Here is a 17,710-nt window from a genome sequence, read left to right on the forward strand (position 1 = left end):
CCCAGGGCGCGATCCTGGAGACCCGGGATTGAATCCCACGTCGGGCTCCCGGTGCATGGAGCCTGCTTCTCCCTCTGCCTGTGTCTCTGCCTCTCTCTCTCTCTGTGACTATCATAAATTAAACAAACAAACAAAAAAAAGAGCATGCTTTATAACTTGTTATTCAAGGCCTGACCATCCCTATTTTCTCTACTTGACCTTTGATCTCCGAGGGAGAAGAGTTGGGTCTCCTCCAGTCATAGCATTTTGGCCATTTCTCTTTGTTATTCGGGGTTTGCCTTTTGGTATTTCAAAGCATGAATGGAAGGCTCAGACCAGACATTTAGAAAACAGGAGCCCTTTTCTTGCAAGGAACCTTCCTAGGGAGCTGGGCTTTGGAGCGCGGTCTTAGCAGACAGGACGATAGGTGCCCCCAGAGAAACTGCTGACTTGGGCTGCAGAAGCTGCAGCCTGTTCTTGGTCAAAAACGGGGGTTTTCCCAGGTGACTGTCATTTCCACAAAGGCCCTCCCGTTTCTACGGAGCTCAGCTTGCCACAGTTGAGGATCAGGTGATTTCTTCTGGAGTCCATGGAGCCCATGGCTGGCAGGGAAGGCTTGAGGTTTCTGTTACTCTGGAGACTAGAAGTAGGCCGGCTGAGCCTGTTTCCGTGGGAAGCCTTAGTGCCGCCCGTGTTACCTGCCCACAGCAGGTGGCAGGTAGCAGGTGTCATGGCTGCCCCTCTGCGCTGGGCTGGGAAGGGCCTGCCTGTTTGCATACGGGCTCTGTCCTCAGAGCCCAGAGCCTCCAGAGTAGAACCACAGCAGCCCACGCGTGCTCCTCCCTCTGCTCCTCCCCCACACCAGCCTCGGAAGCTGGCGCCTGACAGCGAGGACCTCCCAGAGGACGGCGTACGAGCCATCAGCATCAGCACCCTCTACCTGGTCAGCACCACCGTGGATAGGATGAGCGACGTGAGTGTGTGGCCAGCCCCTCAGCCTGCGCCCGGGCTCACCTGGACAGCTGGCTTCCTGGCCCCCGGTGCCCTGGCTGCCTCGTTGTGACCGACCGCTGCCTCCTGACCTTGTGGCCCAGTGACTTGAACCCGTGCTGGGCAGCCACAGGGGCAGGGGTGCTCGCCGGGCCACCTCCCCAAGCCTTCCCGAGTCCCCGCAGTGCCGAGGGGGAGCTCCTGGGCTGCCGCTGCTGTAGCCCGCACGCCCAAGGTGCTGGGCATGGACCATGGCTCTGCCCCCAGGTCCTCTGGCCGTACCTGCTTGAGTTCCTCACGCCCACGCGCTTCACCGGGGCGCTGACCCCCCTCTGCCGGAGCCTCGTGCACCTGGCCCAGAAGAAGCAGGAGGTGGGAGCTGATGCCTTCCTCATCCAGTACGACGGCAACGGTGCGCCCCTGCCCCCGGCACGTCTTCCTAACCCTGATCTCACCCTTGAACCTGTCCTCTTGCTCCCCGGGAGCCCTGAACCCAACTACACCCCTACCCAGGGTGCGGCCAGGCCGGGGCCCTGTGGCAAGCAGCCCCCTGAGCATTTCTACCACTTTCTTTCCAGTGAGCCTCCCTTCACCCTATGCCATAACCACAAGACTGCTGGTGAGTGTTCTGTGTGGCCTTTGTCATCTCCCCTAACCACACAGCTACTGACGGAGTCAGGAAGGAGCAGGCTCGCCTTGGGTCCCTATGTCCCCTGCCACGTGCTGTCTTGCCGTGGGGGCTGGTCAGGTGCTGCCCGTGGAACCTCCTTGCCTCCCCCCATGAGGCCTGCTGAGCCCTGGGTCTGGAGCTCCCCACTGTACTTCCTCAGACCGTGTCTTCCCACCCCTACCTGGGGGACGGCCGTGGGGCCGCCTCACTGCGCCTCTTGAACGTCTTGCATCGGAACATCCACCCTTTGCTGGGTCAGCGGTGGGCGACCACCATTCCCCTGCTGCTGGAGCACCTGGACGGTGAGGCTCCTCTGCCTCTGACCCCATTTTTGCTGGTGTGCATCTGGGTTTGCTTTTGGGGACCAGAGTTTTTTAACTTGGAAGAAACAGCCTCCCCTGAGTTTCAGGGACATGGGGCTGGAAAGGTGTCCTCGAGAGGCTGGGTGTCACCCAGGAGCATTTGGGGTGTGGGAGCAGTCCTGGCGCTCCCAAACACGGGGTGAGGCATATCTGGAAGGTGCTGGGCAGGGACCTGGGCCCGGTTCTCTGAATTGCACTCCTGCTTGCTGGGTCGGGCGAGGCTGACTGAGCGACTGTCATTTCAGAACATACTGAAGAAACCCTGTCACAGAAGGAGTGGGAGGAAAAGCTGCTGGCGGTGAGAGCCGGGGCCCCGGGGGTGTGGCCCGTCTTGGGCACGGAGGCCTGCTTCCGCCTGGGTTGGGAGAGTCGGGGCAGTGCATGCCTATGGGGGCTGCACCCCCGACGGTTGTGTGATGGCTGCCTTGACCTAGGGGGCGGGGGACAGGCCGTGCCCCCGGCGTGAGGACTGTCTACCTCCCTCGCAGATCACTCGCCCTGCTGTGACGGGGCACGTTATGGGGGCTCTGAGGTCCTCCGTCTGGCCCAGGAGCCTTCTGTGCTGCCCTTGCCTGGCCCACTGTGCACCCGACAGCCCAGGGTGTGCACGGCCAGGCTCGAAGGTCGCCTACAGGCCACTGTGAGCTGTGGCACGGAACCGCCCTGGGGTCACTGCACAGGGCGCCTTGGGGCCTCAGTGCCCTCCCCAGCCAGCCCTGTGCAGGGTGTGTTCCTGGCCCCTCACTGCTCTAGCTCCTGCCCACAGTTCCTTCGCGACACTCTGACTGTTGTGTCTGACAACACGTGGACTTGCCAGCTGAGCCTAGAGATGTCCAAACAGCTGCCCTGCTACAACGGGATAGCCCAGGAGAAGGTGCACAGGGGTCGGGGTGTCCCACAACAAGGGGTCCTGGGCACGGGCCTTAGGCTCCCAAGTTCCTGTGCTTGATTCTGTGGGACTTTGTGCCTGGATGTGTCCCTGGTGGCTGGTGGCTGGGACATGTCAGAGCCCATTGCCCCTACCTCTTGCTCCGCACGCTGTTGCCCAAAACTGTCATGGTGTTTGCAGTGGCTGTGTGGTGGGTTCCCAGCAGCCCCTCCTCCCATGTGTGGTTGGCGCCCGCACGGGAGCGTCAAGCACAGCCGTGCTTCTCTGCTCTGTTGCAGAACTTCCTGTATAAATGCATTGGAACTACGCTGGGCGCCGCCTCCAGCAAGGAGGTGGTGAGGAAGCAGCTGCAGGAGCTGCTGGAGACAGCCAGGCACCAGGAGGAGGCCGAGCGTGAGGTGGCTGCCGCCGTGCCCAGGAGCCCCCCAGGCACTCGTGTGCGTGTGTCCTGGCCTGGGTATGAGAGCACCTGTGTGCTTCCCTAGGGCCTCGCCTGTTGCTTTGGGATCTGTGCCATCTCTCACCTGGACGACGTCCTGGCCCAGCTGGAGGACTTCATGAGGTCGGACGTGTTCAGAAAATCCACTGGCATTTTCAACATTTTTAAGGTACTGGGGTCAGGGTGACAGCGAGGGGGCCGTCTGAGGTGGGACCGGCCTGTGCTTATGTCTTGGCCGAGGTGCCGTGATTTGAGGTCCTAGGGTCTGGGCGTTGGGGAGCTGCCTGCGCTCAGGTGGGGCCAAGGCAGGGAGGTGGCGTCTGGTCCAGGGTTCCTGGTGTGCGGTGCCCCTCCCAGCTGGGGACGAGGGGCAGGCGGCCCCCAGAGGGCTCCCAGGGGCCAGAATGGGGCTGCCCTCCTGCTGTCTGTGTGTCCTCTGCCCCCGGGCACCATGGAGGCTGCATCCTCAGGGTAGCTCGATTCAGGAGGCATGGACTCCTGCGGCCTGTTGTATTTGCAGAATCTGCAGGGCCCCGCGGATGGAGGGGCTCCAGGGCAGAGAGCACTGGACCCCGCCCCCCCTCCCATTGTCTCTCAGCTCCCACTGTCCCTTCTGCTTGCCCCCTCCCACCTGGTCCCTGACTCGGTCCTTTCCCTCCCCAACGTGGCCCCCAGTGGGCCTAAGGCTGGCCTGCCTGTCGCTTCTGCAGACCTGATAGGCGGACTCTCTCCTGCGTCAGGTGGCACCTTCCGCCACTTAGCTGGCACCTGTGACGTTGCTGACTGGCCCTGCCCTTCTTCCAGAGGGACTTGGGGGGTGTGAGCGCCGGGCTCCTGTTGGGGGGCATGCAATGAACTGTAACGGAGGCTCTGCCAACTCCTCTGGCCTCTCAGGACCGAAACGAGAATGAGGTGGAAAAGCTGAAGGGCACGCTGATCCTGTGTTACGGCCACGTGGCGGCACGGGCCCCCCGGGAGCTGGTGCTGGCCAAGGTCGAGTCGGACATCCTCCGGAACATATTCCAGTACTTTAGCACCAAGGTGGGTGCCCCGGCACAGCACCCATGGGGAGGGCCCAGCCGCCACAGTCGCCTGTGTTAATTCCTTTCACTTTTGTTGTTCAGGTTCTGGGAATAAAGGTAGAGACGAAGGTACAGTGTGTAGGAGTTAAGTGTGAACTCTGCCTTTTGCCTTTTCTCTTCTCGGGGCTGGGCTGGCCGTGAGCTTCAGGGGGTTCCCTGGTCCCATCCACGGGGACAGCTTTCTGCAGCCTTGCACCAGGGCCATCCCCACTCACCTCGGAGCAGCTCCTCCTCTCGCGACCAGGACGGGGGCCCAGGGGCTAGCGCTCTGGCCTCAGCCTGGCCGGCGGGTGGACAGAAGGACTCCTAGGTGGCTGGGTGGCAGCCCCGCAGGCTGGGCTCTGCTCCCTGATGCTCACAGGGCTCACTCTCAGTGACAACAGTCAGCCCTTCTGGCTTTACTAATATGTCTCCTCTCTGGGATCTCTGGCACTAACCAGGTCGCGCCTCAGTAGGGGCAGTTGGGCTTCCCTTAGAGAGTGGACCCTCTTGGGTTGGCTGGCGGGGAGGATATTCCGACAAATGTCTCTCCTTCTGGCCCTTCGTGCCCTGGCCAGGCAGAGAACTGAGTGCTGCGGGGGCTCCATTACCGGGCCCCTGTCCGTGCGGCTTTGGCGAGAGCTGGAGGATGGGCTGAGAGGTCCCTCAGGCAGGAGCATGTGCGTGTGGCTGCGGACCCAGGGGAGGGCCTGTGGTCTGGCCTCCGGCTCTGCGTGGCCACCTGTTCTGGGTTCAGCCCCAAGGGCGGAGAGGCAGCGGCCACCACCTCAGGTGGAGCCAAGCTGTGGGGGCAGGTGTGGGCGGCCTCCTGCAGCCCCGTGTCCTTCCAGGATCCGGCTCTGAAGCTGTGTCTTGTCCAGAGCGTGTGCATGGCCAGCCAGGCCATCTGCAGCAGCGCACAGGCCAACTCCTTCCACTTCTCCCGGAAAGCGGAGCTGGTGGCACAGATGATGGTGAGCGCCGGACGGGGCCTGGGGTGGACCAGGGGCACACACAGTGGGGGACCGCAGCGCCCCCTTGGGTGGAGGGACGGAGCTGGCCTGAAGCCAGCACCAGGCACGTGGCTGCCAGGGGCAGGGGGAAGCTGAGTCAGGGGCTGGCTCCCCCAGGAGTTCATCAAGGCGGAGCCCCCAGACTCCCTGAGAACACCCATTCGGAAGAAGGCCATGCTCGCCTGCACTTACATGGCGTATCCTTTTCTCTGGGTGTGAGGGGAGCCTGGGGGGCTGCCGTCTGTGCACGTGCCCTCTGGACAGGGGGTGGCGGGTGCAGCAGCCTCGGGCCCTTGACTCCTCATCAGCTCCCTGGAGCCAGCGCTGGAAGAGCACGTGCAGGCGGACCTGATTCACAGCTGTCTGCACAGCGTCCTGCCCGTGCTGCCTGAGCCTGAGGGAGAGGATGACCACCAGGAGGTATGGCGGGCACCCGCGGAGACGGCAGGCAGGCCGCGGGGGAGGCAGGCTCACTGCTTGGCTGGTACCTCTTCTCTCTCTAGTCCCTGTACCTGGACACCATGCGTGCCCTTGAGGGTTTGCTGACGGGCCTCCTTCGGCGGAACATGACCCCCCAGGGCCTGCAGATCATGGTGGAGGTGTGCAGGGGTGTGCCCTGCCCTGGCGGGCACCGGGGGGTGGGTGCTGTCTACACGTGTGTGGTGGGGGTGGGGAGGGGATCTGTGAGCAGGGGCAGCGCCCCCGCCTTCCCGGGCAGGTGTGCAGACGGAGGTGAGCCCCGGTGGGAGCCTGTAGTCCCGTCCTCCACGGCCTGCATGGGGGCGGAGAGAGCCTGCAGGACCCCAGCTGGGAGGTCCTGACCGTCTAGGGCTGTCGAGATGGCAGAGTGGGGGCAGGTGGTAGCCAGGCTGCACCTCTCACTGCCTTCCCAGCAATTGCAGGGGTGGGACTCCCTGGCTCCTGAGAACAGCTAAACCTATAGGAGCGGGAGCTACGGTGGGCGACCTGCTCTGACCTGGCCTGCTGGCCCTCGCAGCCGGGGCGGGTGGCCTGGCAGGGATGCTGACTTGCCTGCGGCGCATAGGCTCCTGCTTCCCAGGCTAACCCCTGAGCTGGCACCTGTGTGAAGCCCCCTCTTCCCTAGCATCTGAGCCCATGGATCAAGTCCCCACGGGGCCATGAGAGGGTGCGGGCGCTCAGCCTAAGTGCCTGCCTGCTGCGGTACTTCCTGGAGCACCTGCACGTCAGCGTGAGTACCCAGCCCTGTCCTGGGTCCCTTGGCTCAGGGCGCCTATGTCCCCGGGCACCCTACCAGCTTCCTGGCCCTCCTGGTGCTTGTCCTGGGATCACCCCACATTGCACTAGTCCCACCATCCTCTTTCCGGAGACAGAAGAGCAATCAGGCCAGGAATTGCCCCCAGGGCTGGGCACCGAGTCAGGTCTGATGGGCACCCTTGTCCTTGGGAGCCTGTGGATTAGCTGGGATTAATGTGGAGGTGGGTGATGGGGACCAGGGGGAAAAGACGATGAGGACACTCGAGGCAGGAGCGCTGGAATGCTCAGAACACTGAGGGAAGGACATGTCCTTTGGGGTGGGCGGAGTGGGGGTGCAGGGGCTTGTTCCAAGGGCTGCACTTTCGGGACACGCTTCAGTATTTGCTGAGATGAAGTTGCTCCTTGCTCCACAGTTGTTCTTAACAAGATCTTAACAAGATCATCAGCCTGGGTGATTTTAGGATGAATTAGTCCTAAAATATTCCTGTTGTGATCTTGGATTTTGGTAGGGATTGCATGGAATTGATGGATGACTTCATTGGGCAGTAACATCTATTACCTCCAGGTCCCTAAGAAGCATGGGCTGCACGGTCTGGTTTTGGAGGTTTTGTAGCTTTTTCTGCAATTGTATTTACTGCTTATTATTAGGATGGATTTGTGGATATTTAGAAATGAGGCCATTGATAAGGTTCTTTTCATAGTTCTTTTTTTTTTTAAGATTTTATTTATTTATTCATGAGACTACACAGAGGAGAGAGAGAGGCAGAGACACAGGCAGAGGGAGGAGCAAGCTCCCTGCAGCAAGCCCAACGTGGGATTCGATCCCGGGTCTCCAGGGTTGCGCCCTGGGCCAAAGGCAGGCGCCAAACCGCTGCGCCACCCAGGGTTCCCAGTCCCCAGCCCTTAGATGAGAGTTTTGCTGCTAGTTATTTCTTCTCCTGTTCTGGTAGCATGTTTGGTAACCAGCCCGACGTTCATTCTTGGCCTGGCCGGATCTGCTGTGTGTTTCCTGATGGTTTCTGCTTTCCGTGTGTGCTTTAGGTGGCTTTTCCCACTCCGTTTCTTTCATGGCCTGCATTTCACGTAACCCTAGTCCAACTGGAGTTCACCTGGCATGTGAGGTGACAGACGTGTGACCTCACTGGCAGGAATGGCAGTTGGTCCTATGAGGTGCTCTGCCCAGCACCCCAGCCTCCCTCTGATGGATACTCTGGCTCGGGAGGGCCCTCAGGGGAGCAGAGGCAGAGGCCTGCGCTTTCTGAAAGGATCCTGTGCATGGACAGGGACCGGGTGGGGGGGCTTCCGGAAAAGGCCTCACACATGATGGAGGGCCCACAGGGACAGGTGGAGGCAGAGGCCGAGGGGTGTGTAAGTGATGTCACAAGGCCCAGGGTGGGCAAGGCTGTTTGCTTAGAGCAGAGGAGCAAGGCTCCATGAGCACTGAAGACGCTCTGGAAACTGGGACCAACACCCAGCTAGGATGAAAGGGGGGGGATCCCTGGGTGGCGCAGCGGTTTGGCGCCTGCCTTTGGCCCAGGGCGCGATCCTGGAGACCCGGGATCGAATCCCACGTCAGGCTCCCAGTGCATGGAGCCTGCTTCTCCCTCTGCCTGTGTCTCTGCCTCTCTCTCTCTCTCTCTGTGTGACTATCATAAAAAAAAAAAAAAAAAAAAAAAAAAAATTTAGGATGAAAGGGGGACCTCACACGGCCCCTCTCCTGACAACACCCCTGCTTTCTAGGGGCGGGAACTTCCCACACCTGTCAGCCAGGATCAGCAGCACCCTGCCCCTCTCTGCTGCCCGGGGGGACCCCCTCTATAGCCTGATGTCCCTCTGCCTGCACACACCTACTACGCAGCCCTCCTCCTAGGGAACCCCTCCTCCAGGGAGGGAGGAGCTCAGCGAGGGGCTGTGCTGGTCACATGGCTGCCCATGTCGGGGCCCAGGTGCTGCAGGTGGCTGGGCCCCAGTCCCCATCTCCTGCTGTCCCCCGAGTGTATCTGCAGGACCCTCCCCATCTGCCTCTCTAGGCCCTGGTGCCCTTCCACAACCTCGGCCTCCTCATAGGCCTCTTCTCCCCGCGGTGCGCGGACCTGTGGCCTGCCACGCGGCAGGAGGCTGTGAGCTGCGTCTACGCCCTGCTGTACCTCCAGCTGGGCTACGAGGGTGAGCCCTGGCTAGGCAGAGATGCTGGAGGGCTGGGGGGCAGAGTCTGGGCCTTGGGGGCTGGGGAAGTACCTGCCCAGCTCCACTCTCCATCCTGCCTCTGAAGGCTTCTCCCGTGACTACCGCGATGATGTGGCTGAGCGGCTTCTCACCCTCAAGGAAGGCCTCGTGCACCCCGACTCTGCCATCCTCTTTCACACCTGCAACAGCATAGCCCAGGTACCTACGGCGGCAGCCACAAAGTTTGGGAGGGCGGCAGTGTCTGGGGCAGAGAGGGGCTCTTGGGCCGTCAGTACTGTCCTGTCACGGGCTCTGCAGGGCGCAGCGACGGGGCACATCGGCGGGTCCCATTCAGAGAACGTGGTGTGGCACCGCCTCTGACCAGCACTCCCTCCGTCTCCTGGGGCCTACCCTCTGAGGCCCGGCAGCAGGGGCACGGTCAGGAGCTCAGCCGCTGGCTCCCGGGGAGTTCCATTCGGCGTCTGGAAATTGCCCTCCGGGCTTCTGGAGGCTTCCTCTCCTACAGAAGGGAGAAGGGAGCAGGTGCCCAGACAATGGGAGGCAGAGACTGACCCTGGGCGAATCCAGGTGGAGTGGCAAGTGCGTGTGTGCTTGGGGCCAGACGTGGCGGATGTCCAGCCACCGTCGTGCTCGTGGCTCCCATGTGTGGTTTGTGACCTCCTCTAGCCTGTGTGCTGCTTCTCCACTTTAACCAGCACTCGCTCTGCTGTGCTGAGGACGAGGATGGGTGTCCAGCCCGTGGCTGGGCTGTTGGGGCAGGACGGCTGCCCTCTGCCCTTGACTCTGTGGTCTGGAGCGCTCCAGAGCAGCTCCCCGCCCCAACTGGTCGGGAGGGGCCTCCTGGAGGCTCTCTGACCGGAGGTGGCCGCCTGGGGACCATCCTCCAGGGGCCAGTGTGGGCGCCCTGGACAGGGCAGGGAAGGCTGGAGGAGGGGCAGAAGTGGGGGCAGCCCCTGAACCCAGTGGCCCGGGTCTGTGTGGTGGGCACTGCTCCCCATCCTCCCACTCTTCTGACACAACCATCCTTCTAGATTATTGCGAAGCGCCTCCCCCCGGAGCAGCTCATCAGCCTCTTGCTGACCATGTTTGAGGGCCTGGGAGACCCCGACAGGAACTGTTCTCGAGCCGCCACGGTCATGGTCAACTGCCTGCTGAAGGAGCGCGGCAACATGCTCCAGGAGAAGGTGGGGGCGGGGCCTGCTGGGGTCCTCCTGCCCCTTTGCACCCCCCTCTGCCCCTGCTGCCCCTGCTCCCGTGCTCTGGGTGGCACACACACTGCTCGGCCCCCTTGCTCTGCGAAAAGGACAGAATTTGGCACAAGTAACTGCGGAGAAACTGAGGGGGAGGGAAGGGGAAGGTAGATGCAGGGGTAAGGTGTAGGGAGCCCTGCAGCGAGTGGGCACTGGCTGGGCACTCTGCTCCAGCAGCCGGATAGTCCTGCAGCCTGCTGGCCCAGAGAGGCCGTGCCCAGGACGCTCAGGTGCCACTTGTTCCTTGCTGCCTGCATGTTCACCCTGTCACCCCTGTGCCCTCTTGGTGGGAGGCTGTCCATGTGGTTGTTCCCAAGTGTGCACTGGCAGCAGCTCTGGGTCTGTGCATGTGGCCGGACAGCTGACATGCGTGTGCCTGCACTACAGGGCCTGTAGCTCTGCAGGCCCCAGGGGTCCGGGGACTGCTGGAACGCCTGCCCTGTGACCCCCTGAGAGGCAGACCTGTTTGCCTGGAAAGCATCCAAGCAGAGGAGTGAACTTGTCCTAAGTACACAGCCCTGGGAGGCCCCCCAGAGGTGCAGGAGCAGAGCATCCCACCAGCACCTGAGCCCCCGGTCCCACAGGCCGACCCCCCACAGGCTGTCACCACCTCCCAGCAGTACAGAGCTCGGCCTGGTTTGCACCTTACAATGAAATCACACCATCCGTGCCCTTGTGCGGCCTCTCCCAGTGCTCAGGTCACACAGTCCATCACACACCACTCCTTCCTGCGGGGCATCGTGTTCACTCACCCGCCAGCCTCCGTGGACATGGGGCAAGCTGCCAGAGTCCAGGTCCTTTGGACACGAGGGTGCATTTCTATTGGGGACATACTGGTGGAAGGGCTGGGGCCTGCGAGAGAGGCCCCCGTGTGGCTGTCCCAGGTGGCGCTGCAGGCAGGGGACCACTCCCCTCTCTCCGGCAGTGGTAGGGTCTGGTGTGCCACGTCATTGCCATGCTTTCTGCTGGGTGTGAGAGTCCAGTTGGTGTTCCTCTGGTAGCTTATGTAGTTTGTACGTGTTGCTGGCTACTCGGCCGTCCTTTGTGAAGACACCAGTGTCCTCGTTTTTTTTCTGGATTGTCTGTGCTTTTCTTAGTGATGTGTGGAAGTCCTGTATATCCTGGATAGTTCTCTGCTGGAGGCGCGCACGTGCACGCACACGCATGAGTATGTATATATCACAAATACCTTCTCAGGGAGGAATGAGCAGGAATTTCCTGACAGGGAAGATGGAAGAGCATTGGGAAGGGCCATGTAGGAAGGGAACTATGTCTGGTGACCCCTGGAAAGGGAAGGGCACTGAGCAAAGGGCTGCGGCGGGTGTGGAGGTATCGGGTGGGAGGCATCGGCGGTCTGGACTTGGGGGGAGAGGTGTGGCAGGGGGAAGGGGACACAGGATTGGCCGGGTGAAGGTTTGGATTTTATTGTTGCATTCAGTGGGGCTCCCCAGGTTGGACTTGAATTGTAGCAAGTGCCCGGTGGCTCTGTGAGTGAAGGGGGTGGACCCAGCTGGAGGCAGTGGGCATGGTGGTCCCGGTGTGTGGATGTAGAGGCCGCACGGTGTTCACTTGTTCATCCCATGGTGTTGCAAGTGATGCTGGGAACATGGGTATACAGGTGTCTCTCCGTGATCTTGCTTTCTGTTCTTTGGGTAAATATCTGGCATGGAATTTCTGGTGATACGGTAATTCTGTTTTTACCATTTGAGGACCTGCCGTACTGCTTTGCACGGTGGCTGCACTAGTTTGCACTCCCACCAACGGTGCACACGGGTTCCAGTTTCTCCACATCTCTGCCAACACGTGTTATCTGTTTTTCTTTTTTTTTCTAGTGGCCATCCTGCCGGGTGTGAGATGGTACTTCCTAATGGTTTTGACTTCATTTCCCTCACAATTAGTGATGGTGGGCATCTTTTGATGTGCTTGTTGGTCATTTGTACATTTTCTTTGGAGATAAATCTGTTCGTGTCCTTTGCCCATTTTAAAATCCTGTTGTTTAATTTTTGTTGTTGTTGGGTTGTAGTTCTTTCTATATTCTGGATATTAGCATGGTATCAGATGTATGATTTACAGGTGTTTTTTCCCTAAGTTCCCAGGTTGCCTCTTCACTCTGTTGATTGTGTCCTTTGATGCATAAAAGTTTTGTTTGTCTGTTTTTTAAGAAAGCTCTACACCCAATGAGGGGCTTGAACTTGTGACCCTGAGATCAGGAATCGCATGCTCTACCAACGAGTTGCCCTGTGTACACCGAAGTCTTTGAGTTTGCTATAGTCCTGTATTTTTCTTTTATCTTTTTCCTTTTTTTTTTTTTTTTTTTTTTGAAGATTTTGTTTGAGAGAGAGCATAAGCAGGGGGAGGGGCAGAGGCAGAAGCCGACTCCTCCCTGAGCAGGGATCCCAGACCCTGGGATCATGACCTGAGCTGAAGACAGACGCTCACCCGACTGAGCTGCTCAGGTGCCACTGTATTTTTGCTTTTGTTGCCTGTTCTTTTATAGCCGGGAAATTATTGCCAAATTCAATGTCATGAAGCTTTTTCCTGTTTTTTTTGCTCTAGGAGTTTTATAGCTTTGGGTCCCACCCACTTGTGATAGATCCAGGCTCCTCTCCACAGGCCCAACGTACTGAGCTGGTGGGTGGGTGTTCAGGGTGCTGCTTTTTGCACAGCATCCTTTCCAGCTCAGGCTCACAGACATGGCACTCCGCACACTTCCCCCAGGGGACTGCATTGCTGACCCAGGTTCACACTTTGAGCGTGTCTGTCTCATGTGTGACGTGGCACGCTGGCATCTTGTACCCACAGATGCCTTGGTGGGCTGTCATTTTCCTTCCTGTCCTGACAGACCTTGGCAGGGGTCCTCTTAGACACATCAGGTCGCTGTTAGACTCTAAATTTCTCTGACATCAAATCAGAAAATGTGGTCCTAGCAAGTGACATGTGACTGGACTGAGCCCTCGACCCCTACAGGCAGCGATCCTCAAATAGAGCACGTTGTAAAACTGAGCAGAGAGGGCGAGACAGGAAGCCACACTGCAGGCTTCTAGCCTCAGCGGTGTCAGAAGTAGGAGCAGGGCCTCTTGGGTTGGAGGGAAGCTGCAGGGAAGCCAAGGAAACGGGACACAGTGGAGTCAAAACGTGCCTACTGCCGTGCAGCATTGCGGCAGGCTCACCCGGGGCCCAGCAGCTCCGCTCCGAGGCCTGTGCCCAGAAGCGGAGACACGTCCACACAAAGACCTGGATGTAGACACTCGCAGCAGCAGCAACCATAATGGCCGAAGAAGGGACACAACGCAAATGCCTGTCGATTAATGAACAGATAAATGAAACGAGTCGTATCCTTGCAAAGAAGTATCATCCAGCAGCCGAGAGCAGGGAAGCACCGACACACCTACATATGGATGAACCTTGCAAACGTGGTGCACAATGAAAGAAACAAGTCACCAAAGGCCACACAGTGTGTGAGTCCGTTCGTGTGGTGAGTCTATGGGGCCGGAAGGGGGGCCAGGGGCTCCGGAGGGGTGGCCGATGAAGATGAGGCTGCTTTTGGGGGTGATGCTGCACAACCCTGGGAACACACTGGAGACCACTGACTCGCACGCCTACACGGGCCAACCCTGTGGCGGGGAGTCCTGCTTCCACGAAGCCTCAGTGAAGGGACCACGAGGCAAGAGACCATAAGGGGCTGCTGCCAGGAGGACAGGCCTTGGGCGGGTAAAGGTGAGCCTGGAACAATCCAGAAGGTGCAGGGCATGCAGGCTGAGCCCCACATGGTGGGCCGTCGGAATGCAGACCCTACCCTGGGCCCCGCCGGTCAGGGAAGCGGGACGTTGGCACGGCCCCAGGCCGAGCGCCCTCTGCAGCCAAGCTCCGGGACCTGCTGCCATGCTCACCGACCGCACTCGCCAGGGCCTGCTCGCTGCTTCGTGAAATACGCCGGAGCAAGGAAAAGGGTAGAGAAGATGGACAACACCACTGAAACGATTAGAAACACCTCTGACAAGACAAGTCAGGAGAAAGAGCCACTGTTCCCAAAAGGAAAATGCAAAGTGAGCAAAGGACAAGAAGCAACTTGCTCAGGGTGCCGGCGAGCCTGCCCTGTGGGGACAGGCTGCTGCGGGGACGCGGGCTCCGCACCTGAGCGCAGGGCCTGGGGGAGCCAAGGGGACTCACAGCCACAAGGGCCACCAGGTGCACGTGGAGGCGCACATCCAGCCCGCATGTCCTCGCTGCCGGGGCACCCCAGGCCAGTTTAGAGGATGCGGTGCTCTGTGGCAGGCCTGCGGCAGCCGTGTAACAACAAGGCACAGGGCATGCAGGGGAACAGGTCCAGGTCAGCAGGAGCAGGACTCTGGCGCCGGGGTGCTATGCTTCAGCAGCCGGGGGATCAGCCCCCTGTCCCAACTCCAAAGTTGTAGAAGACAAGTGTCCTGGTGTCCCCCTGTCCCGGTGCCGCCCACGCCCTCCCCAGCCGAGATCCACAGCCCTTGTCCCCCACACGTGAGATGCGCTACCGCATGAGCAGGCGTGGGCTTGGCCTGGAACGTTCCCTCATCAGAGCTGTGCCCTGCCCTTGCTCCTCCTGCTCCCCCCCACCTCTCAGGTGGGGTCCTCGGCCAGCGCTGCCCTGTCCAGGGGACCGTGTCTCGTCAGCTGTCCTCCCTGCTGTGCAGCCTCGGCAGTAGGGGCTCCCCGTGCTGGCCAGAATCCCTTGCCGTGGGCCCAGGGCCTGTAGCGATGAGGCGGTGCCCACAAGGGGGCCTGCCTGCCGTGCTGGGCCAGTGGGCCCCCGACTGGCTGTGGAGCCAGGCCCTTGGCTTGGGTGGGCCAGGAGGGGCACCGGCTGCCTGCAGCTCCGCTCTGTCTGCCCCCTCCTGATGGCCCCTGGCTTCTGGGACTGTCCAAGGACCTGCGTCCCCTTCCCTGCGCTCCCTGTCCTGGGGTGGTGCGCATCGCTCGCCTGGCGAAGGGCGTCCGTGTCCGGGCAGCAGGTGGCTGTGTGTTGCCCTTCCTGGCGGAAAGGGCCCGGCAGGCGCGGTTGGGCCTCCATATGCACCCCGAAGCCGCCTCCTGTGCGCCCCAGGCCCCTGTGCTCTGCTGGTGCTGGAAGGGCTCCCAGTGCGTGCGTGTGCGTGTGCCCAGCCTGACCTGTGTGGCTCCCCGCCCTCAGGTGCCTGAGATCGTGAGCGTGCTTCGCTCCAAGCTGCAGGAGACGCGAGAGGAGTACATCCTGCAGGCCGCCCAGCACAGCGTGCACCTCCTGGCGTCCCAGCACTGCGCCGCGGTGGTCACCAGCCTCCTGGGAAGCCCCCTGCCCTTTGACAGGTATCTGGCACCTGCGGGCTGCGCGGGGTCTGCCTGCTCCCAGCCCTTCCTGCACTCTGTGTCCCAGCTTGGCCCCTGCGGGGCACCTGCCACCATCTGGAGCAACCCGTCCTCGAGCTGGAAGGGTCCCCCCACCTGAGGCCCGTGCCCTGGCCTTTGCTGTCCGCCTATTGGGAGGGGCCCCGAGCTGCGTGCTCCCCCGGCCCCGGCCCCGCCGTCGGTGCCTCTGCTTGTGCGCGCACCTCTCCTTGACTTGTGTCCGCTCTGCTTGTGCAGACTCCCGTGCGGGGCGTCCTCAGCCCTCGGTGCCTCTCCGTCCTGCCCCTGCGGCCTTTCTTTGTCCGCCTGTCCTTCCGGCGTGAAGGCCACGTCGTGCCTCTGCCGTGGCGAGGCGAGCGTCCAGCCCCATCTGGGACTTCTGTCTCCCCTCTTTCTTCTGGATCCTCATTCTTGTCTCTTTCTAGCTTGACACGACCTTTTTTAGGAGTTTGTTTTCCCCAAAATGAGTTCTGAAGTCCTGTGCGGTTTCTGGTCTTCCAGCAGCTGCCCCGAGAGGGACCCATGCACACAGAGCCTAGCTGTGTGCTGGGCCTCTGTACGTGGGGCCCCCTCCGCACCCGCATTGACCGGGAGGGTCTGGTGGTGGCCGCCAGCTCTCCGGGCCGTGGCCACGCCTCCCACGCTTGGCTCTTCATGCTTTGGCTTCTCTGTTCGTGGAGGCCGTGCAGGCGGGCCACGGCCCGTGCCTGTGCCCCAAGCTCCAAACCCAGAAATGTCACTGCTGCCCGACGGCTGTCCCCAGACACGTGTTGTGCTCGGTCTTAAGCTCCGATGACACAATCCACGTAAACACAGTCATGGGGCGTTTCTTTCTGCCCCCTTTACGTGGCCCTGCCTGTTGTTGGGCCGTACGGCTCATTCCTGCGCTGTGACGCCAGGGCAGCCCTGGCCAGGTCCGGCCCACCACATGTGCACAACCTGTGAGCTCAGGGTGGGTTGGTTTTTTTCTTAAGATTTTATTTATTCTTGAGACACAGAGAGGCAGAGACCCAGGCAGGAGGAGAAGCAGGCTCCCTGCGGGGAGCCCGATGCAGGACTCGATCCCGGGACCCAGGGTCACACCCTGAGCCGGAGGCAGATGCTCAATCCCTGAGCCACCCTGGGATCCCCTCCAGGGTGGGTTTTAATCTCACAAGTAGCTGGCAAAGAAAGCCAGAGGCTAGTTCATGACTGTGAAAATCACTTGAAATTAAAATTTGTCCAGAAGCAAAGTTATCGGAACACGACATGGCCCTTCGCTGCCGCGTGGGTGCCGTGGGTGTTTGGTCAACAAGGCCGCGTGCCGAGAGTGAGCTGTTCCCTGCCCTGGGTGCAGGTGCAGGCTCCCCAGTGTCCCCGCCCCCACGCGGCACGGCTCGCCTCCTGGTGGGCACGCGCATTGTCCCTCGTGGTGGCATCTGGGCCTCCATCCCTTCCGCCTGCAGCCCATCTTCCGGCATTTCCTCGGAGAGGGTGTGCAGACTCTCCTTTTGGGATCTGAAGGTGCGTTCACCTGGCGGGAATCGAGCTCGGCGAGGGTTCAGTGTGCGGGAGGAGGCACATCCCACCACCCTGCCAGGCGGCCGTGGCCTTGCTGCCCCCCGTGCTGAGCACTGTCCATCCTCTGCTTCGGGGACGCCCGCTGTCCCGTCTCTGCTCAGCCCTGGGGCACTTCTCCCGCCGCCGGCCCATGGTCGTGAGTGGAGGCGGCCCCCACGCCTCCCGCCCGCGTCCTGTCCCGTGCCGCCTGCGGGGCTATGGCTGCCCTCTCAGCCGCGTCTCGGGGCTCGGGGTTCGTTGCTGCGAGCTCGAGCTCAGCTTGCCATCTGTTTGCAGACCCCCGGGCCGAGGCTGGGGTCCCCCCCCGCAGCGGGGGAGGTCTGGCGGCGCGTCTGGGGCCCGGGGGTGACCGTCCTTCCGTCCTGCTGCAGCCACACCTGCACCCTGTGGCGGGCGCTGGCCGTGGAGCCCAGCCTCACTACCCAGGTCCTGGGGCTGCTCCTGGAGAAGCTGAGCAAGGACGTCCCGTTCAAGGAGACCCGGGCCTTCCTTCTGAGCAGCTCTCCGGGCCGCGTGGCCACACTGCTGCCCCTTGCGGTGAGTGGGGCCCCGGGGCTGCCTGCCTGGCCTGCTCCCTGCTCCCGGAGGCCGGGGAGGGGCCGTGGGGCCGCTGGCGGGAGGACCCACAGGTGGCCTGGGTGCCCCCCTCGGGCACCTGGCAGCCGGGGGGGGGGGGTAAGCCTGGCTCGTAAAGGCCTCGCAGCTGTTGGCCC

General features: G+C 61.3%; 1 protein-coding gene across 17 annotated transcripts in view; it reads left to right on the forward strand.

Moving 5' to 3' along the window:
• The window catches only part of MROH1 (maestro heat like repeat family member 1), a 70,494-nt gene that overhangs the window by 46,974 nt on the left and 5,810 nt on the right, over positions 1-17,710 (forward strand). For 8 of the 17 annotated variants that reach the window (XR_004813870.2, XM_049093176.1, XM_025450586.3 and 5 more), the window contains 20 exons: positions 845-952; positions 1,237-1,381; positions 1,548-1,588; positions 1,800-1,941; positions 2,247-2,299; positions 2,768-2,875; positions 3,169-3,288; positions 3,376-3,498; positions 4,224-4,370; positions 4,454-4,480; positions 5,242-5,364; positions 5,521-5,600; positions 5,712-5,823; positions 5,907-6,002; positions 6,509-6,613; positions 8,670-8,805; positions 8,912-9,024; positions 9,858-10,010; positions 15,244-15,398; positions 17,369-17,534. Coding sequence is in view for 14 of the 17 variants with exons in the window: in XM_049093176.1 (XP_048949133.1) it covers positions 845-952; positions 1,237-1,381; positions 1,548-1,588; positions 1,800-1,941; positions 2,247-2,299; positions 2,768-2,875; positions 3,169-3,288; positions 3,376-3,498; positions 4,224-4,370; positions 4,454-4,480; positions 5,242-5,364; positions 5,521-5,600; positions 5,712-5,823; positions 5,907-6,002; positions 6,509-6,613; positions 8,670-8,805; positions 8,912-9,024; positions 9,858-10,010; positions 15,244-15,398; positions 17,369-17,534 (2,253 nt within the window). In the remaining 3 variants the exon portion in view is untranslated. Of the gene's footprint in view, positions 1-844; positions 953-1,236; positions 1,382-1,547; positions 1,589-1,799; positions 1,942-2,246; positions 2,300-2,767; positions 2,876-3,168; positions 3,289-3,375; positions 3,499-4,223; positions 4,371-4,453; positions 4,481-5,241; positions 5,365-5,520; positions 5,601-5,711; positions 5,824-5,906; positions 6,003-6,493; positions 6,614-8,669; positions 8,806-8,911; positions 9,025-9,123; positions 9,381-9,857; positions 10,011-13,229; positions 13,549-15,243; positions 15,399-17,368; positions 17,535-17,710 lie in introns of those variants that run through there. The other 9 variants (XM_035713540.2, XM_025450588.3, XM_035713547.2 and 6 more) reach the window with 8 other exon arrangements.

Source organism: Canis lupus, chromosome 13 (genome assembly GCF_003254725.2).
Source record: "Canis lupus dingo isolate Sandy chromosome 13, ASM325472v2, whole genome shotgun sequence".
Taxonomy (NCBI): domain Eukaryota; kingdom Metazoa; phylum Chordata; class Mammalia; order Carnivora; family Canidae; genus Canis; species Canis lupus.